Source organism: Peromyscus leucopus, chromosome 17 (genome assembly GCF_004664715.2).
Source record: "Peromyscus leucopus breed LL Stock chromosome 17, UCI_PerLeu_2.1, whole genome shotgun sequence".
In the NCBI taxonomy this organism is placed as follows: Eukaryota; Metazoa; Chordata; class Mammalia; order Rodentia; family Cricetidae; genus Peromyscus; species Peromyscus leucopus.
In genome coordinates, this window is record NC_051077.1 from 18,084,010 (window position 1) to 18,106,289 (window position 22,280).

The window sequence follows — 22,280 nt, forward strand, 5'->3', positions numbered from 1 at the left end:
GACAGACAGAGAGGAAAACAGGCCATAGATAATAAAAATGGCAAATGTCCAGTTTCTTTCTCTCCTTCCTGACCTGAGACAAAGGTTGGCAATCTTTTGTTCCCTGTAGGTGTGTGTTTTGTGGTGTGTGTGTGTGTGTGTGTGTGTGTGTGTGTCCCAGGTTTATAGCTGGTCAAATAAGTTCAGAGCTGGTCTTGAATGTGTTTACCTGAAACTATGTGCCTCTCAGCTTTCCTTTTTCTGTTTAAGTTGACCAACCCCAAACAAGGGGAGGGTGACCCATCCCAAGACACCAAAAACATTTAAAACCCTGAGCCTTCCAGGGGAAAAATGGATGTGTCTTCTCTTTGTATGCTTCTCTGTGTGTGTGTCTCCGTGTCTCTCTCTCTCTCTTTCATTCTCTTGCTTTCTCTTGCTCTTGCTCTCTCTCTCTCTCTCTCTTTCTCTCACTTGCTCACTGTGTGTGTGTGTGTGTGTGTGTGTGTGTGTGTGTGCCTTGTTATGTGTGTGTTTCTGTGTGCTTTTTCACCTTTATTATAGCTTACTGTGGTTGCTTCCTAATGCTGTGGCCCTCGTGTTGTGGTGACCCCCAACCATAAAATTATTTTTGTTGCTACTTTAGAACTGTAATTTTGCTACTGCTGTGAATCACAATGTAAATATCTGATATTTCTGATGGTCTTAGGCGATACCTGTGAAAGGGTCATTCAGCACACACAAAGGGGTCACAACCCTCAGGCTGAGAACCGATGGCTACTGGCTGTGTCTGAGATCTTTCCTGTCCTTTGATTATTTAATTGGCAGAGAAAACCAACTTGACCAAGACCTCTAGGTGGTCACACTCTCCCAACCAAAAATAAAAAGATCCATAGCATTTTGAATTCTCAGATGGAAGATATGATAGAAATCCAAAAATAGATTATATTTTATGTGTATATACACACACATATTCTTTTCAAGCATGTATGACTCATTTATTAAAGTTGACCACACATGAAGCCACTAAGGCAGTCTCAAGCAATTTCGTAAAACTGGCAATTAAAACTGGCTACAAACTGTAGGCTGATTTTTTGAATTATAATTAGAAGAAACAAGACAAAATTAATTCTGTAACTCCACTCTGGTTAGACTTTTCCTCTTTCTATATTTGGAACATTTCCTTTCCATATTTTCCAAAATGTTTATTATACATGTGTTTCTTTTTCTTAATGCTGAGATGGGTTTACTTCATATCCTTTTATACCTTTGTATTTGCAAACAATAACCTGCCTGATTTCTGATAGAGGCACATAGGCGTGCTAACAGGAAAACAATGCTCATTGCACTAACTAGTGTTTGGTCTTTAGAAGGTTAAGATCCTTAGTGGTAAGATGTGTTTAATCTTATGGGTATCAATGAGGAGGAGGAGAAGGAGAAGGGATTTACCAGAAAGACTGAGAAAGAAGGAAAACGGGGTGATGCAAATCTTAGCACTTGGGAGGCAGAGGCAGGTGGATCTCAGTTCGAGGCCAGCCTGGTCTACAGAGTGAGTTCCAGGACAGCCAGGACTGTTATTCAGAAAAACCTTGTCTCAAAAATACACACACACAAAGAGAAAGAGAGAGAGAGAGAGAGAGAGAGAGAGAGAGAGAGAGAGAGAGAGAGAGAGAGGGAGGGAGGAAGATTAAATTTGTTAGACAACTGCGGAAATGATTACTATTTAATATATATTTGAGCATCTGCTTTTGTGTGTATGTATGTGTTTTTTAACAGTCTACTCTCACTGAACTTCTCCCTCTGTATGTGAAATAGTTAAGTATGCAGGCAGGGGATCATTTATTTCAAGAATCTTTTAAAAATCTCCTTATTTATCTATTCCAGTACTGGGGATTTTTGTTTTGTTTTGTGTTTTTTGTTTGTTTGTTTGCTTGTTTGTTTGGTTGGTTGGTTGGTTGACTGGTTGGTTGGTTTGGTTTGGTTTTTTGAGACAAGGTTTCTCTGTGTAGCCCTGGCTGTCCTGGAATTCACTCTATAGACTAAGCTGGCCTCAAAAACAGAGATCTATCTTCCTCTGTCTCCTGAGTGCTGGGATTAAAGGTGTGAGAGTCCACAGAGGCTTGCTGATGAGAACTTACTCAGGGTCAGAGAATCTGGGCTTGCTTTACCCAGCAGGGCTGCATAAGGAGATGATCTGGACATGGGCATGGTTACCAGGTGTTTGGAAGGGTCTACACCTGGCTGTGCTATGTGCTTTGATCTTGCAAAGGGAAGATCTTTTGCCTATCCCCTTGGCATATTAGAAAAAGCCCTTTGGAATAAAGAACTTGGCTGATGGGTATTGACCCAGTCCCTCCCGAAGCTATCCTGTGTCTGTCTTTCTTCTCATCAGCTAGGTCTCTCTTTCTATCTGATATTTCCTCATTCCTCTCTCCTCCACCCACCTAAGAACCCTTCCAAAGATGGGAGCTGGACTCCCACATAAAGGCATGCACCACCACTGCCCTGCAAGTACTGGAGATTTTTTTTTTTAAGACAGGGTCTCATAGCCCAGGCTAGCAATAAAACTTACAGTGTAGCCGAAGGCTATCTTGAACTCCTTCTTTACCCTTCCACCTCCACCGTACAAGTGTGTGCTACCACTCCAGGCTGAACCAGACACCAGCCCCACCCATCCCCTTCTCAATAGTTTCTATTTTACCTCTGTTCTGTTCATATACTCACTCATAACCTCGACTATAAGGAACAGGGGTTTAAGCACATGAAGTAAACCTAGGTCCTTTAACAGAAATAGACATGAAGCAAGGAAATCAGGAATAGAGCAGATCTGGAAGAGCATTAACAACAACAACAACAACAACAAAAGAATGGTTCTTCAGTCTGATCTTGAAAAGGTACAGCTTTAAATAAGATGGTCTGGGTTTGAACCTGTGTGCTGGCACCAACTAGCTGTGAATGGGTTACTTACCACAGTAAATATCAGTCTCCTGGAATATTCACTGAGGATTATACTTGCTTAAAATGGGGGTGGGGTTCAATGATCCGACATGTGAAGCCCTAGAGACTGACAGATGACTCCTGCTGTTTCTCTTTCCTCATCCCTTCTCCCTTATCTTTCCTGGCTAACCCTCCCACTTCTTTCTCCTCTCCACTTTTCCTGTAGTTTTGTGGTATGCAAGCCGTCTGGGTTAACTCATGAAAATCACCTTCACAGAGATGCTGGTCCATGAAGAGCTTCTCTGGTGACTTGTATCATCAGATGCCCTGATTATCCATTCTGTGCTTTGAAGCGTGTTTCAGAGGAAAGTGCAATGCAAGGTTGAAGCAGAAATCTTGTAAAACAAGTGAGTAAAAACCCTGGGGTCATGGAACCAGGCATAGTGGTATACACCTGCAATCCCATACCTGAACGGACAGAACTGGAAGCTTTAAGGTTCAAGGACAGCCTAAGCTACAAAGCAAGAGCCTGTATCAGAACAAGCAACAGCAACAAAATTGAGAAGAGCTTTATCCACAAACATCTAATTTACGATGGAGCCAAAAACAACCCCTTAAACTTCTGATCCTACTAAATGCTAGGATTGTATGCATGCCAGGCAAGCACTCTACTAAGCTACATCACTAGGGTATCTTCCCCCTGCCTTTGGCAAGGTCTCATGTAGCTCAAGGTGACCTCAAAAAAATCATGATATGCCTGAGGCTCACCTTACACTCCTGATCTTCTAGCCTCTGACTCCCAAACTAAGTGCTCTTTCACAATGTATTTCATGGTAAACTGTTGGAATGTTTTCCTAGACATAAAAATTAAAATCTCAGGCATCTCAATTGCAGATAGTGAGGATTTCATCTCTATGAAAAAGCACCATGACAAAAGGGACAAGGAGAGATGAAGGAAGGTGGAATGGAATCCTGCTCCTTCAGAGAAGAAAAAGACGGGACACAAACTGCTGCCGGGTCAAAGGGCAGCGAATGGGGAGGTACCTGACTGTCCCCAAGACGTGGGGTGGTTGGTGTTGTGGCTGATGATGCTTCCTTTGTCCCTCAGATACAGTCTCATCTAGTCTCACGGCTGGAGATGCTCCAGCTTCGAACCTCAACCACAGTCCACACTGCCCTGCCCCTGCTTACCTATCTCCCGCCTTCCTTCCACTAGGCAGCTGGAGCTCTGCCTGCTTCTCAACAGCACCATCTGATCACTTTCATTCTTGTTCTCCATCCTGGGTCTCTCCGTGCAGTGCGCTGGATGGTTTTGTGTCAACTTGACACTGGCTAAAGTCATTGTAGCATGAATCTTAAATGATCTTATTAATAAAATCAAACCTGAGGCTGGGTGTTGAGGTGAATGCTGGAGACCAGAGAAGCAGAACAAGTCACAGCTTCCTCACTTTGCCAGTTCCTCAGCTGATCCTGTTTCTTCAGACTGGAAGCCTCTGAGTCCTCATCCAGAATGAATCTCAGCTGAACTGCTTCTCAAAAGCCTGAAAGCTTAACCAGCTAAAAGCTTCTAGTTTCTGGTCTTCATGCCTTAAATACCTTTCTGCTTTCTGCCCTCACTTCCTGGGATTAAAGGCTCACTTCTTGGGGTTAAAGGTGTGAGTCACCATGCCTGGATGTTTCCAGTATGGCTTCAAACTCACAGAGATCCAGGTGGATCTCTGCCTCTGGAATGCTAGGAATCAAGGTATGTGCTATCACTGCCTAACATCTATGTTTAATATTGTAGCTGTTCTGTTCTCTGACCCCAGATAAGTTTACTATGGTACATAATATTTTGGGGGACACAATACTACCACACAAGTCATCTGAAAGGAGGGATCCTTACATGAGAAAATGCCTCCATAAGAGTGGCCTGTAGGCAAGCCCATAAGTCATTTTCTTTTTTTTTTTTTTTTTTTTTTTGTTTTTTTTTTTTGGGTTTTTTTTTTTGTTTTTTTTTTTTTTGTTTTTCGAGACAGGGTTTCTCTGTGTAGCTTTGCGCCTTTCCTGGGACTCACTTGGTAGCCCAGGCTGGCCTCGAAATCACAGAGATCCACCTGGCTCTGCCTCCCAAGTGCTGGGATTATTTTCTTAATTGGTGATTGATATGGGAGAGCTCAGACCATTGTGGATGATGATGTCTCTGGGCTGGAGTCCTGGGTTCTATAAGAAAGCAAGCAGAGCAAGCCATTAGGGAGCAAGCCAGTAAGAAGCACCCCTCCACGGCCTCTGCATCAGCTCCTGCCTCCAGGATCCTGCAGGTTTTGAGTTCCTGTTTCGACTTCCTTCATTGACGAACTACCATGTGGAAGTTTAAGCCAAATAAACCCTTTCTTCCCCAGCTTGCTTTTTGGTAGTGATGTTTGATCTCAGCAATAGAAATCCTAAGATAAGAAGTGAGGGAGACATTTAGGAAAGGCAATACCGACCCTTGACTCAGAATGCTTAAGATCTTGGTGTTGACCATAGCGAAGCAGATGTTGGTAAATACCACTAAAAGGCAGCTTGTGGAAAAGAAATGAAGAGTCATTCCTTCTGGGGTAAACGGAGTGCACCGTGCGCTGAACATGCAGAAATGGCTTTCTGAATGAACCCCAAGATGCATACTGCTTGTGTGGGGAAGCACATTTGAGACAGGTCATGGCAGGGACTTCAGAGTCTCGCTACCATCACCTGAAGCTCGGCTCTACCAATACCTAGTTGGTGACCTGGGCTTAGCCTCTATATGCTTCGGACTCTTCCTTCGTGAAATGCAGATGAGATGCCCACCTTATATGTCTCTGATGAGTATAAAAACCCACTACGACAGGTGAAGCACTTAGCATGTGGTAACCGCTATTAATAGCAAGGGTGGCTGAGGATTGTTCCCTAGAGTGAGTGTACAAGTGAGGGGAGCAGGCCCTGTCTATAATTCACTAATTCTGTCTGGGAAGAGCGAGCAGTGTGAAGACCCTGCCTGGGAAGGCTTGCACAAGGCTTTGCCATTGGCCTGCCGGGCAGCAGCCCTGCGGTGCAGACGAGGCGGGGCTGCGGGGCTGCGCGGGGGCTGTAAACAGGGGCGGGCTGTGTCGCTGCGGTGTGGCGGCTCCCACCGCTGCGTGAGACGGTGTCCCTGGGTGTCACCGGGGCGCACACCGAGAGGAACCTGCTTCGATGTGCGTGTCATGGCATAAAAATAGCTGCGATCCACCTGCGCGCCGGGGCGGCGGCGCAGCGGCGGAGGGGGGCCACGCAGGAGCCATGGGCGCCGCCGGACTGCGGAAGCCCGCAGGCCACCCGGCATCTGAGACCCTCGCAACCAAGAGGTAGAGACCTGTGGGCGAGGGGACGGGGACCGGGGCGGGACAGGGACATAGGGGCACTGCCACGCGCCTCGCTGCGCCTCGCTACCCCTCAGCGCCTGGCTGGCTGGGTAGTCACCGGGGCTAAGGCGACAGCCACGAACCTGTTACTACCGCGACAGCAGACGGAGGGAGGGGGGCAGGGGCCAGAGCCTCTGGCGGCGGCTTAATGGGATTGGAGAAGGCCCAGGGGTGTATTCCGGACCGAACCCGGCTCCTCCACACCAGGACCAGTCCCGAGGACCACTGCTCGCTGCTTGGGCTCTCCTTCCAGCTCCTTACCTTTCATCATCACTAAGGCAGCAGAATCTATTCTGAGGAAGGTTGTTGGAGGGAAAGGATGGGTCTTTGAGCCCGGGGAGGAGAGGTAGGTGTGTGGTGGTGGTGGTGGTGGTGGTGGTGGTGGTGGTGGTGGTGGTGATGTCGACTGTAGTGATAGATTTATGTGCTTCTTCTAACCCAGCCTTTGAAAACCTATCTGTCCCTGAACTCCTGAATATGGACTCATCCTTTATAAGTACACTCTCGCTGCCCTTGTTTGTGGTGTCTTCTGAGAGACTGGTGTCTCCTGACCCTGGGAGAAGAGAGAGCTAGGCCTGGCTGGGAGTGTGGCATGGGATCCCTGTATGGCCATGGGCCAAGATGGCTTCTTATCGCTGGACAGTCCGCTGAGGTCCCTGAGACAGACGGCCCCAAAGAGAATGGGAGGGAATTCTGCAGCTTAGCCCGCCCTTGCCAAAAAAAAAACAAAACCAAAAACGCAGGACCATACCTAGAACTGAAAACAAGGGGTCTCCCATAGTTGTCTGTCTGCCCCAGTGTCCTAGGGCAAGCCTCAAAGGCAAGCTGTTCCAGCTGTGAGGCTCAAAGCAGGAGTCCCACTTTCCCAAGGGCCTGCTCTCTACAGGTATGTTGAGACACACCTGCTAGGCCCCTCGGGGCCGACTGACCCTGCTCCACGACTGCGCAGGGTCAGTTGATGCCAACAGCAACCAAAGGTGATAATTCTGAACCTCTCAGCTGCCCCCTGGGCCTGCGGGATCTCTCATCTCCCCCTCCCCATCTTCTCCCCTTGCTTCCACTTCTGCCCTGCCCCCACCAGACACAGACACAAAGCTCCAACCCTGCTTTGACTCAGACTTCTCTCCTGAGGGATGAGGTTTAGTCAAAGGAGTGGAAGGGGGGTGGGGATTTTTCGCTCCTCCCACTCACAGGCTTGTGGGCATAGATTGAAGCCTTTCTTCCACCAGCTCTTACATTCAGCAAATCTTTTCCCAAACTCACTTTTCCTCTTCTCATCATCCCCCACTCTTCACCCTCCCAATAGCCTTCAGGTGGACAAGCTTATCTTGGCCACACGCGGGGCAGGCATGGGTTAAGGCGCGTCATCTCTCTGGCACCCAGGAGGCATGTCTGGCATATGCCACGGGCCCAGCTGCTGTTATCTTCTTGATAATTCTCTCTGGATGGCTCTACAGCCCGCTTCCATCCCCATCCCAGCTCCCTAGACACTCTGCCTATAACCCCCGCCAGATGAGACCCAGATTTGGGCTGGCAAGTGTCCTGGCAGTGTGTGGAAGTACCAGAGTGTCCAATGTATGTGCGAGTGTTTCTGTGTTGGTTGGCAGTGGGGGCAGGGCGACGGAGGAGAAACAGCAGCTGGGCAACTCCTTCTTCCCGTAAACAAGGACATGTGACTCCCACCTCCTTGGGTGGCAGAACCAGAGCTTAGTGGAGGGACCCACAGCAGCTAGAGAAAGGAGGCATTTGAGCTCTTAGGCTAGCCTTGCCTTCTATTGCTTAAGGACCCCCAGGACCCAACCCTGTGAGGAGAAAAGGAAACCGCTTTTCTGGATTCACTCAAGTATGCCTGACACCCCTTCACTTCCAGCAACGGCTGCCTGGTGACGGAGCCCATCATCACTCAAGCCACAGTTCCCCGACACCTTGAAGATGTGCCCCGGTAACTGGCTCTGGGCCTCCATGACTTTTATGGCCCGCTTCTCCCGCGGCAGCTCAAGGTCCCCGTTCGCACTCGAGGGAGCCTGGAGGAGATGCACGCGGTGCACCATCCTTTCCTCAACGTCTTTGAGTTGGAGAGGCTCCTCTACACAGGCAAGACAGCCTGTAACCATGCCGATGAGGTCTGGCCAGGCCTCTACCTCGGAGACCAGTATGTAATGGGTGGCTGGGACCCCATGGCTGAGTGTGTGCGTGGGTGTACAAGCAGAAAGGTGGCAGGCAGACACTGACTCACCTTGCTGGTTCCAGGCTGAAGAGTGAAGGGAGCAGATGCATGAACAAAAAGTAGAAGCTAGAGGGTTTGAGGGATTTGGGGGGTGAGGAATTATTAAAATACTCGACTCTGGGCAGAGAAACTCTGTTTAGGAATTTGTGGTACTCATTTGGAGAAGATCTCAGATGAAGTGTCAGCACTATAGGCTAGGCACATTGTTCTGACCTTCCAGCCAAAGGTAGAAACAGTAGGCAGAAGGCAGAAGGGAGGACCAAGGGAAGCCACCACAGTCAAGGGTCATGAAGAGAAAATCATCAAAAGGGGCGCATTCCCTAATATGTGAGGGTTTGTTTTTATTTTTATTTTTTGTTTTGTTTTCACTTTCTTAATCCTCATAGCATCTTTGGGAGGTAGGGGGGTCACTCTCCCTGGGTTACAGATGAGGAAAGGGGAAGTTGTGATTGCACCAGGGTCACACAGCCTAGAAGCAGGAGTGCCAGCAGTTTGGGGATTGGGTTCGGTGGCCTCTCTAGGTAGGGAGTTTTCACTAGATGGCTTGTCTACTCTGGCATCTGACCATCTTGCCTGAGGGGTTTCTACCACTAAGCTGCTAGGGTATGGAGCATATGAATGTCTGAAGGTGACTATAGATCAGCCTAAACAAGAGCCCTAGAGGAACGAGCTAACAGAGGAGGTTTCCAGACATCAAGGAAAACATAAAGCAGGAGAGGATTGGGGAATGACTGTCAGACCCATTTATCCTAGAGATTATCAGGGATGTATTTACTCAGGCATGCATTTATGTATTCATTTATTTGTGTAGTTTATGTATATGGATGTTTTGTCTGCATGTGTGTCTGTCTGCACACCAGAAGAGGGCATTGGACCCCATGGAACTACATGTTATAGACAGTTGTGAGCTGCCGTGTGGGAGCTGGGAATTGAACTCGGGACCTCCGGAAGAGCAGCCAGTGCTCTTAAGCGCTGAGCCATCTCTCCAGCCCCTGCATTCACTTATTGGTTCTGGGAACCAAATCCAGAGTATTGCACAAACGAAACACACACCCTACCATGAAGTTACACTCATAGCCCTAGCAAAGACCTGAACATAGGAAGGGGTCCAGCAATTCTCCTGATGCACACATTCATCCACCCCAGACTCTGTCCACTGAGGACTTCTCTCTGGCTGGACAGCCTGCTGTCAGGAGAATGACTCTTGAAGCCTCTGACCTCTCTCCAGCTAGAGTTCTCTCTTAATGTGCACCTCCCTCACATGAAATCAACATCGGTGTTCCAGATCTTGAATCCCTTGATCCTCGTTCCATCCTTTAGAGCCCTGTGAGGAAAATTCCACTTCCTCAGAGCACTCCCAATATTTGATTACAGTCATCTTGACCCCATCCCCTTCGATTCTCTTCCCTAGCCCCATCATTACCTCTCAGACACTGCTCACGGGATGAGACCTCACATCTGCCATCTTCCACTGCTCAAGGCATTAGTTAAGCGCAGTGGAGGTTGCAGCCAACAACAGCATCTAGGCCGAAGCTTCCTGGCATCCTGGATTCCCGTTTCCCTTTGTTAACTTCTATTTAACATAGGGACATGGCCAACAACCGCCGTGAGCTACGTCGCCTGGGCATCACCCATGTCCTCAATGCCTCACACAGCCGGTGGAGGGGCACCCCCGAGGCCTACGAGGGACTGGGCATCCGCTACCTGGGGGTCGAGGCCCATGACTCGCCAGCCTTTGACATGAGCATCCACTTTCAGACTGCTGCGGACTTCATCCATCGGGCACTGAGCCAGCCAGGAGGTAGGAGAGAAAGCAGAAGCGGGGGGGGGGGACGATGGGTGTAGCATTCAGAAGCCCCATGGTCCAAGGATGGAGCAAGAGTCTAGCAATAAGACAAACGGCTTAGGACCTGGCGCTAAGGAAAGAAAAATGTTCCCTCGATCCTCTTTTTCCAGGTAGTATTTTGAAAGGTGATGAGGGCATCATTTGAAGTGGAAAGCTACTTCTAGATGCTGAGGTTATGAGTGTCGTAACTTTTCTGCTTTTTTTAAAAAACCTGTTTCCATACTCTCCTGTCATAAAACAAGACTTTAAACATGGTTTTAAAATGCTTTAGTTATCAGGAAAAAAAAATACAGTTGGCCCTCTGTGTAACTGAGTTCTGCATCAGTGGATTCAGCCAAGCACAGACTGAAAATATTTGGGTGTAGAAGTACATACAGATGTGTTTAGACTTCCTTTTATTATTCCATGGACAATATAGCATAACATGTATTTACAGAGAATTTACGTTGTATTATGGACATAAATAATCCAGGGATGATTGAAAGTATACAAGGGGGTGTGGGGGGGTATGTAAGTGCTATATCATTTCATATGTGGGAACTGAGCATCCATGAGTGTTGGTAATGGGGAGGTTTTCCAGGAATCAATCCACTCTGAATATCAAGAAACAACCATATACATAGATGAAAATATTGTCAGTGGTTGAGAGAAACAGATATAAAGGTGAGAAAGTAAGGTGTAATGCCATGTGACCATCATCTCAACCACTCCAGAGGCTCAGACAGGAGCCCTGTCTGAATGGCAGACAGCCTGAGCTTAGCCTGGGCGACATAGCAAGACTCAGTCTCAAATACCAAAAATTCAAGCAGCAGCAGAAGAGTTAGGGAGGAACTGGGCGGATGACTCAGGTGCTAAAGATCTTGCCATGCAAAGGCACTGTCTCCTAACACTGCGGAGGCCAAGTTTAGGAGGCTCCCGGGGCTGGCTGGGCAGCCTGCGTAGCCTGTTCTGCAGACTCCAGGTTCAGCAAGAGACCCTGTGTCAAAAAAAAAAAAAAAAGATGGCACCCAACATTGACTTCTGGCCTCCCCAAGAACACTCACATCTGTACACACACACACACACACACACACACACACACACACATATGAGGGAGACCAGCTCCCTCTTATCCCCCCAGGGTACTCTTGAGTAGGGAAAGTGAGGAATATGTAGATAGAAAGAGATACCTAGACGACAAGAGGAAAGACAGAAAACACAGGATAGCCTCGGGAGGGCCTGGTTCCAAACCCACCAGGACAGAACTTCACTCCAAAGGGCTCTTTATGACAATGTCAAGGGGAGGAGCAAAGACCTCCCCATTGTGAGATACAGCCAAGGGTAGACCCTTCCAAGCACCTGGTACTCAGACCCGTGGTCCAGTCATCCTCTTTATGTAGACCTGCTGGGTAAAGCCACCCGGAAACCCAAATGGGCTCCAACACACATACACACATACACACACACACACACACACACACACACACACACACACCACATACACATATGTCCATCATACACATGTACACAAAAGAAGGGTTGGAGAAGCCCTAACACAGGCTAGATAGACTCAACATAGGATTCCTGCGGATGCATTCGGCCAATGTAGGCGGAGGAGTCCCTGCTCTGTTCAAGGCTCTGGTTTACAACAGGAATGAGAGCCACCCCTGAGCTCTGCTCAGGTTTCTGAACACCAAGTTTCAGAATTCCTTCTCCATTCTATTCTGCCCTGGCCTCACCCCTTTGCCAGGGACCTCCATTATTTGTTTGAAGTGCTGGGGATCGAACCTCATGCTAAGCACACACTCTGCTGCTGAGTATGCGTGTGTGTTTGTGTGTGTGTGTGTGTGTGTGTGTGTGTGTGTGTGTGGTACGCACACATGTGTGCCCCGGTGGATCTGTGGGAGTCAGGGGACAACGTTGTGGAGTCGGGTCTCTGATCTTTCCATGGGTTCTGGAGCCGGACACTCAAGCCGTTGGGCTTGTGTGGAAAATGCCTTCCCCACTGAACCATCTCGCCAGCCCAGGATCTGCATTCTAAACACCACTCATCCTCGCCCATCCCTGCCGCCGTGCGCCTCGGTTTACCTTCTTCCGTTCACGCGGCCCGTGCTGACCTCTTCCCAAGCCCCTCCAGGCCATCACTCGGCAGTGTCTCAGATGTCGCTTTGTCTGCCTCTTCGCAGGGAAGATCCTGGTACACTGTGCTGTGGGAGTGAGCAGATCGGCCACCCTGGTGCTGGCCTACCTCATGCTTTATCATCACTTCACCCTCGTGGAGGCCATCAAGAAAGTCAAGGATCACCGGGGCATCATCCCCAACCGGGGCTTCTTGAGGCAGCTCCTAGCCCTGGACCGGAGGCTGCGGCAGGGTCTGGAGGCATGAGAGCAGGAAAGCGAGCGAGCGGGCCAGGTTCCTGGGTAGTTTCCTGGCTCCCAGCTGGGAAGAGGAGACCCAGGTGGCAGGTAGTAGAAAGGCCAGACAACCCATCCTCCCCCATTGGCAGGAGAGGGAAGGGCCCCCGAGGCCACTGTGACTCTGTGGAAGGGGATGGAGAGCCACGTCGGGCAGTGTGGTAGGTGGGGGCTGCTGACCCGGGAAGGAAGCAGCTGGGCTATAGGTAGAAGACGATTCTGTGATTAGGACAGCACCAGATTCCAGCAGGGTGTGCCCAGTGACTCAGAACCCCTTCCCCTCATTGTGTTCAAGTGTTCCCCTCTCTCACTTTCCAAACAAAAAGGACCCAGCCGCTGAGCAGGACCTGAGCAGTGCAGGGAGGGGTGTGTGCGTAGAGGATGCAGGAGCATGGATGGGAGGGAAGGTGTACAGGTGCAGAAAACGGTGGAAAAAGACTCGGTGATGGAGTGGTGTGAAAGCCACAAAGCCAGAGCAAGAAACCTCCAGGTGTACAACTCCAGGAAGAGGAAGTGTGGGAAGACTGATATGACACCCCAGAGGAGCTGCTCAAGGTCCGAGGAGGGAGTCTTTAGGTGGTCATATTCTCACTGAAAACCATGTGTCTGGAGTAAAAATAAAGAGTTGAAAAAGAGGAGAGTGTCTTTGCATCGTTAACAGTTTGGCCCCTCTCTTCTGGAAACCTAAGTCTCACCTGCTCACAACCCTCCACCAATTCTTAAGTAGCCCTGTGAAATCTTGAGCTGTTATTCCTAACTTTCCACAAGGAGGCAGCAGAGGACCAAAAACTTAAGGTCTGTAGCCACTTCAGGATGCTGGCAGCTAGCTTCTATCTTCCAAGGATAGGTCCCTCTGTCCCCTAGGGCTGACAAGACAACAGAATGTTAATCTTCGTTTGTTTGTTTCATTTTTGTTTGTTTGTTTTTCTTTTTTTTCTTTTTTCTTTTTTTTGGTTTTTCGAGACAGGGCTTCTCTGTGTAGCTTTGTGCCTTTCCTGGAACTCACTTGGTTGTCCAGGCTGGCCTCGAACTCACAGAGATCCGCCTGGCTCTGCCTCCCAAGTGCTGGGATTAAAGTCGTGTGCCACCACCGCCCCCAGAACGTTAATCTTAAATCAAGATCAGCCCTAAGTGTCCTACTTCAGGTGCCAAAGTATTAAGGGACAGTTGTTTTCTAATTCTTCCAGGGTTTTCTCAGAGGAATGTAACCTTAGTAAGTTTCATTAAAAAAAAAAGAAAGAAAGAAAAAAAAAACTTAGACAACCAGGAAAAATGGCATGTTGTCTCAACTGCCAGACACCCACCACAACTCTTGCCAAAAAAAAAAAAAAAAAAAAAAAAAAAAAAAAAAAAAAAAAAAAAGCGTGTGCTCAGTAACTATTAGAATGGGAAGAGAGGGTAGACAGAAGTACAAGGGGAAATAATGAGCCAGCAAGACAGCTCAGCAGCCAGTAAAGGCTGTTACCAGCAAGCCTGATGATCTGGGTTTGATCCTGGGATTCACATAATGGCAAGAAGAAAAAAAAAACTGAGTTCCGCAAGGCATCCTCTGCCTTTCGTGTGAATACTGTAACTAACACACACACACACACACACACACACACACACACACACACACACACACGGTCACACACGGTCACACACAAATATATGTCCTAAAGATTCTCAAGTCACTTACGTATGAAGTGTATATCCCACTACAGAGCATAGCATCCTAAAGTTGGAAGGTGCCTCCACTGACTGTGTTTCTCTAGTCTCTAAGAGGCGCAAATGTCTCACCTTTTCCCTGCTTGAGCATCTCCGTTGACCAGAAACCACGTCACCCTCACGCCACCTCAGCATCTCTAAGTCCCGTTTACTGGCGCTAGTTCTGGCTGCCTCTGTGGGGTGACTGTGATCATTTAACAGGGGGGAGTCAAGCTTGCCTTCTAGGGGGCCATGGGATCTGTCACCATCTCTTGCTCACACTTACTCCACCATCTCTTGAGACGAAGAGGGAGTTCTCTGGTTTGAGCCTAGCTCACGTGGTTCTCTTCTGACCTGGTACTTCCACACCAAGAGCTGTTTGTTCGAGAACATCTGCGTCCGTCATCTTTCCACTTGCCCCGCCGGCCTTACCGATCCTGGCATCTCTCCCTTCTTGTAGGAAGCAGAATTCTCATCTCAGAATTTAGACCCTGGAACCTCCAGGGAAACCTGGGTGGGAGATGAGGAGAAAAGCGGGTTCATCAGCTGGGAACTCAAAATGTGGTCTTCTCTGAGGACACATTTACCAAAGGGACAGAGAACCTTCATAAGCAATGCTGTTTCTAATCAAAATGGGTCGGTTCCCTGTTAGAGCCATGAGCCAAAGCCAGCTGTGGTGGTGCACGTGTGTAATTCCAGCACTCTGGGCATGGAGACAGGGCATTAAGAGCCCCAGGCCAGCCTCATTACACAGAACTTGTCACAGTCAATAAAGAAAACCATGGCCAGGCAGTGGTGGCGCACGCCTTTAATCCCAGCACTCCGGAGGCAGAGGCAGGCGGATCTCTGTGAGTCTGAGGCCAGCCTGGTCTACAGAGTCAGTTTTAAGATGGTCAGGGCTGTTACACAGAGAAACTCTGTCTTGAAAAAGAACAACAGGGGGCCAGAGAGATTGCTCAGTGGTTAAGGGCATTGCCTGCTCTTCCAAAGTCCGGGAGTTTAATTCCCAGCAGCCACGTGGTGGCTCACAACCATTCATAATGAGATTTGGTGCCCTCTGGTGGCACGCAGGCAGAACAGTCTATACATGATTAAATAAATCTTCAAAAATGAAAAAGAGCAGCCAAAATAATTTTTAATTAAAAAAATAAATATAATTAAAAGTAACTCAGGGGTGGTAATATGGCTAATGGCAGAATAGTTGCCTATTTTTCTTTGCAAAAGGTCCTGTATTCAATCCCCAACACCATAGATGATGTTGATGATGAAGATGATGATGATGAAGAAGAAGATGACGATGATGATGATGACTAAAAAAATAACTGAAGCTCATAGAAGGACTCACTATAACTAGGATTCCGGCAGTATATCATGAAGTAGAATGGTCATCTAAAATGTGCTTCACTAGGAACATGTCCTACTGGCCACCACCATATTTGTTCAGTCCAGGTTGGGGCCTAGATTTTCTTCATGATGAATCACTTGAAACGTTGACTCTAAATTCCAGCAGAAAAGCATGGCTTCTGGAGTCTTTATGCGTGAGGAACAGGCTTCAAGGTTATCCTCCAGGATGGATTATATATTGTCATGAGTTAATGTCCTGGCTTTATTTCTCTGGCTGTGATGAAATGTCTTGACATAAGACAACTTAGGGGTCAGGGGGGCTTATTTGGCTTACCATTCGAGCTCACAGCCCGTGATTTCCTGGTAGCCAAGGCAGGAACTTAAAGCATTATGTCTGTAGTCAAGAGTACAGAGAGAAGAAACACATGGATCCTTGGTTGTTTGCTCTAGTACTCAGCCCAAGCTTTCTCTAGTCTTCATGGTTCAGAGCCCAGCATAGGGAATAGCGTCTCTCATAATGGACTGGGTCTCCCTATCAATTAGACGGCAATCACCTCCCACCCCTTGACATGGCCACAGGCCAATCTAGTCTAAAGAATTCCTCAGTAAGACTCTCTTTCGAGCTGAGTCTAGCTATGTCAAATGGACAGTTAAAACTCACCAATACGGTGCTGGAAAGATGTCTCAGCCGCTCAGCATGTACATTGTACATGTACACATGACTTGAGTTTGATCTCCAGCACCCACAACAGTAATTGACAACTGTGTGTAACTCTAGCTCCAAGGGATCCAACATCACTCCAACCTCTTCCAGCATGTGAACATACAGACACACACATACCCATAAGTAAGTATTTTTAAAGACTAACCAGCATAGTTATTAAAGCCACATGATGGCTAGGCCGAAGCCTAAGTCTGTGTTCACAGATACTAACCCTTGTGAACTAACCCATGTTGATTAACAGGGAAGCCAAAGTTAACTAGTCTGCCCAAGGTTGTGCAAATAGAAAATGGCAGCGCTGTCATTTGAACCTGGGTTCTCTGATTCTAGGGTCTGTGTGTTTAACAACCATACTGCTATGCTTGGCCTTCAGTCCCCAGCCCATCCTAACCCCCTACCCATGCTGGGGTGTGTGTGTGTGTGTGTGTGTGTGTGTGTGTGTGTGTGTGTGTGTGTGTGTTTTGTCAGGTGTAAAAATAGGAATTGCTAGTAAACAACTGCCCAATGTTTAAGAACCAGCAGCCCACACTTACTGACTTGGCTGGACATCCAAGGCAGCTGTTAGTTGAGGACCTCCCTGTCTTTTTTAAAGATTCCATCTCTCTAAAAAGGACCGATCTGGCTCAAAGGGAACAAGAGAGGCCCACAGCCTTATCATCACACAGTTCCATCGTCCAAGCCAGTTATGTGACATGTGACACTTATCATAAGTGATCTGGCTCCAACCTATGAAAACAGGTTCAATATCCAGCTTCCTCCCTCCTCTCCTTGGGCAGTTGACCATTTGAACCTCAGAATAATTGTGTTAGATGCAGCAGGCTGTGCCTCCAGCTGACTGAGCCACAACCGTCTGGAACCCTCTGGAACCCTCTGGAACCCTCTGGAACGGGTTCCAATCTGTCTAGTCATTGTGTTCCGTCTCTTATCTCCAGCCTCCTCCTCTGCGGTGTTGACTCAAGCCCTTGAAGCAGGCCAAAGAGACCTAGCAGCTGCCTCTGGGGAAGGAGAGAAATGCTTGCCCAATTCTTCACCCCTGTAACTAATCCCAGCTGGGAGGTACCACAAGCAGTACAGCTCAGAGCAAGCTGCTGCTTGGGAGCCCAGGGAGGCAGGCTCATCTGGAACAAGACGGGTCGCTACCTTAGAATTATGCTGGCTCCCAGAGGGCTCCACATGGCTGCACCCAGGGGCCCCTGCTAGAAACAGATCCAGGGAGATCTGTCAGACATGTGACTCACCTAGCTGTAAAATAATCCATGTGTGTTGGTTAATCCATCAAGATGGTGATAGCTTTAGAGCATTGATAGGAAACTAATATAAGCCTTTGGACTCACCATGAAGACCTTTCCCAGTGTATAGCCCTCACTGAAAATGACAACACTGGTCCATATGCACAATGGAAATTTTTTTCAGCCATAAAGGAAAATGAAATTGTAACATTTGTTGGAAAATGAATAGAGCTAGAAACAAATGCGCTAACTGAAATAAGCCAGACTCAGAAAGACAAATGCTGTGTGTTTTCCTCATATGCACAATCTAGATTTAAAAAAAAAAAAAAGTGTGTGTGTGTTTGTATGCCTCTGTGTGTTGGTCTTAGGCCCTAGGAGGGAACTTATCACAGCTGTTTAGCTAAAGAGACATGATGCCAAACTGCCTCCTAAACAGATGTATTTATACCCATAGACAAATGCTACACCTAGTTTTCAGCCAACTTCCCTTTGCAATGAACTACAGTCAATACAGAGACTCATGACTGTTCAAGGTACTGAGAATACATGACAGTTCAGAGGTCAGCCCTAAACAGAGCACCTATACCAACTTCTCTGAGGTCAGAGAACATTGAGGAAGAGTGGGCAGAAAGCATGTGAGAGCCAGAAGATCAGGAAAAGGGCTACGAATGCTAGGACCACTCTGCTTAACTATCGGATGCTGTTGGATTCTGGATAGACACAATCATTGTTTTCACTTATGTACCCACAAGTGAGCCCACAAGACTCCATCTGATAGATCAGTGGGTGACTGTAGTAGTTTGAATATAATTGGCCACCATAAGCTCATAGAAAGTGGCACTATTAGGAGGTATGGCTTTGTTGAAGTAGGTATGGCCTTATTGGAGGAAGTATGTCACTGTGGGGGTGGGCTTTGAGAGCACATATATGCCCAAGCCACACCCAGTATGACAGTCTACTTCCTGTTATCTTATGATCAAGATGTAGCCAGCAACATGTCTGCCTGCATGCTGCCATACTCCCTGCCATGATGATAATGGACTGAACCTCTGAACTATAAGCCACCACCTCAATGAAATGTTTCCCTTTATAAGATTTGCCTTGGCCATGGTGTCTCTTCATAGCAATAGAAACCCTAACTGAGGTAGAAGTTGGTACCAGGGACTGGGGTATTGCTGTGATAGGCCTGACCATGCTTTTGTTTGGAAGAATTTGGACTTGGGTACACTTTGGGTTTAGGAAAGCAGTAGAATGCTTTAAGCGCTGCTTCATGGGCCATGCTAGTAGGAGCATGGAAGATGGTGGTGCTGAGAATAATTTGAACAGTGGGGGGCTGGCTCAAGAGTTTTCAGCAGAGGTGAATACTACTATGTGGGTTAGAGATTGTTCTTGGATATTTTGGTGAGGAAAGTGACTGCCTTTTGTCCTTGTCTGAAGAGTCTGCCTGAGGCTAAAGTAAAGAATTTTGGATTAATTCTATTGGCAGAGGAAATCTCACAACAGCCTAGTATAGACTCTGTCGTATGGTTACTAGTGGTCACTCTAATGAAGATTTATAACGGAAAGAAGCAAGCCAAACAGAGTAAATTACAAAATGTAAATTTTGAGGAGAAAAGGAGCAACAGAAAGTGGAATGGAGCTAAATCCTGTGTTCAAGGAGATAAACTGATTGAAAAATAGAATAAAGGAAGTGGTGACCTCAGGGCAAGATCCCACCCAGCTAAGTTTCCAATGTGTGGAAAGAAACTAAAGAAAAGCTTAGAGGGCTGGAGAGATGACTCAGGGGTTAAGAGCGCTGACTCTTCTTTCGGAGGACCCGAGTTTAATTCCCAGCACCCACATGGCAGCTCACACCTGTCTGTAACTCCAGTTTCAGGGGACCCCGACACCCATGGCAAAAATACAAGTGCACATTAAAATAAAATAAAACATTTTAAAAAAAAGAAAAACTTAGAGCTGTGTGTGATAGGGCCCACCTTTAATCTCAGCACTGGGAAGGCAGAGGCGGGTGGATCTCTGAGTTTGAGGCCAGCCTGGTCTAGAGATCCAGTTTCAGGACAGCCAAGCTTAGGCAGTGAAGGACACAAAGCGGTGAAGAAGATGTAACTGGACAAGGGGGCCATTTTCCAGCTCCAGCAAGCAGCAGAACTTGGCAGCTTCTGCCATTCATGTGGTTCAGAGCTTTGTTCATTGGTTCCAGCTTTTACAGTCAAGGACAGAAGAAACGGGTTATGGAATTTGCCCCCAAGATTAGGGACAGATGGTGAGGCCAGGCATGTGTCAGGGGTGTCCCTGAATGGAGACCTAGAGAGGTCATTTCATGAAGCTGTGAAGTTGAAGCCTGGATTGCCTTGGAGAATCAAAGATGCTGGGGATGCCAGAGCCAGGGAGTGGAACAAGCCCATGAGAAAGAAGTGTGTCAACAGTCAACAGAGCTGAATGGAGATGGAGATCTCCATTGACATCAGACATGGAGATGCCGAGTTTAGAGTTTGCCCGGCTGGTTTTTGGTCTTGCTTTGGTCCAGTATTCCCTCACTATGCTCCCTTTCCTACATTTTGGAATGGTAATGTATATTTTGTGCCGTTATATGTTGGAGGTATATGATTTTTTTTAATTTTGATTTTATAGGGGATGTACTGCATGGTTTTCTATGTCAACTTGACACAAACAAGAGTCATCAGAGGAAGGAGCCTCAGCTGAGGAAATGCCTCCTTGAGATCCAGCTGTAAGGCTTTTTCTCATCTAGTGATCAATGGGGAGGGCCCAGCCCATGGTAGGTGGTACCATCCCTCAGTTGCTGGTCCTGGATCCTATAAGAAGCAGGCTGAGTAAGTCATGGGAAGCAAGTCAGTAAGCAGCTCCCCTCCATGGCTTCTGCATCAGCTCCTGCCTCCAGGATCCCACCCTGTTGAGTTCCTGTCCTGACTTCCTTCAGTGATGAACAGCAATGCTGAAGTATAAGACAAATAAGCCCTTTCCTCCCCAACTCGCTTTTTGGCATTTTGTTGTAGCAATAGAAACCCTAACTAAGACAAGGGATTATAGTTAAGAGATTGCATGAACCTCAGAAGAGACGTTGAATGTTATTCCCAGATCTCAGGGACCCCAGAAAGACCACCCTGGAGACCGAATCCCATATGTAAAAGCAAAGAGCCTTTATTTCAAGCTCAAGCTTGGTTTCTCTGTCTGTTCAATGAAGCCGTGAGAGCAGACTGCTGAGCCCAAGCAGGGTAGGATTTTTATCATAGCAGAGGTTGGGGTGAGGGGATTTCCAGGGTTCGGGACCCTGATTGGCTTACATATGTCTATAGGTATCTTACTAAAAAGGGGAAATGAATCTTATCTAACAGTTGGAATATTTGGGATGTCGGGTACTTCCCCTTAGATGCTGGCCCATCTCTGAGTGGATTCCTGGGTGGTGTCAGCTTATGGCTCTTCCTAGATCTAGTGTTGCCTGTCATGGTAGCTCTGTGGTCAAGCTGTTTTGGGCACCCCACTACCACATTGAACTTTAGACTTTTAAACATTGTGGAGAGTGTGATAGACTGTGGGGACTTTTGCAGTTGGACTAAATGCATTTTGCATTATATTATTACAAGCTTCTGGGGGCCAGGGAGTGGAACGCAGTCATGTTGAATGTAATTGACCCCCATAAACTCATAGGGAGTGGCATTACTAGGAGGTGTGGCTTTGTTGGAGTAAGTTTGGCCTTGTTGGAGGAAGTGTGTCACCATAGAGGTGGGCTTTGAGAGCTCATATATGCACAAGCCATGTCCAGTGTGATAGTCAATTTCCTGTTGTCTTATGATCAAGATGTAGCCAGAGGCCCTGCAGTGGTAGCGCACGCCTTTAATCCCAGCACTCAGGAGGCAGAGGCAGGTGGATCTCTGTGAGTTCAAGTCCAGCCTGGGCTGCAGAGTGAGTTCCAGGAAAGGCGCAAAGCAACACAGAGAGACCCCGTCTCAAAACAAACAAACAAAGATGTAGCCAGCACCATGTCTGCCTGCATGCTGCCATACTCCCTGCCATGATGATAATGGACTGAACCTCTGAACTGTAAGCCACCACCTCAGTGAAATGTTTTCCTTTATAGGAGTTGCCATGGTCATGGTGTCTCTTCACAGCAATAGAAACCCTAACTAAGACAGTGACAAAACACCAAGACATGAATGGGAGAAAGGGACTTTAAAGAGGAATGGGAGTTTCACAGGGATGGGAGTCAGAGTAACAAGAATGTATTATACACGTGTATGAAAGTATCAAAGAAAGAAACTAATAAACATTGCATATATATGTAAAAAAAAAGAAAGAAAGAAAAGAAAAGAAAGCTAGCTAGGTGTAGTGGTGAATGTATATAATCCCAGTGTTTTAAGGCTGAGGCAGAAAGATCTTGAGTTGGAGGCTGGACAGATGGCTCAGAGGTTAAGAGCACTGGCTGTTCTTCCAGAGGTCATGAGTTTAATTCCCGGCAACCACATGGTGGCTCACAACCATCAGTAATGAGATCTGGTGCCCT

At 47.5% G+C, this 22,280-nt stretch overlaps 1 protein-coding gene across 1 annotated transcript; it reads left to right on the forward strand.

The window, feature by feature from the left end:
• The first annotated feature begins 5,975 nt into the window (after nt 1-5,975).
• On the forward strand, nt 5,976-13,416 carry Dusp26 (dual specificity phosphatase 26). The gene is given in 6 exon segments (XM_037211675.1): nt 5,976-6,257; nt 6,522-6,660; nt 8,108-8,313; nt 8,316-8,466; nt 10,128-10,342; nt 12,553-13,416. Coding segments are annotated over 4 exon segments (633 nt in total). The 5' UTR covers nt 5,976-6,257; nt 6,522-6,660; nt 8,108-8,246; the 3' UTR covers nt 12,753-13,416.
• Nucleotides 13,417-22,280: the final 8,864 nt, after the last annotated feature.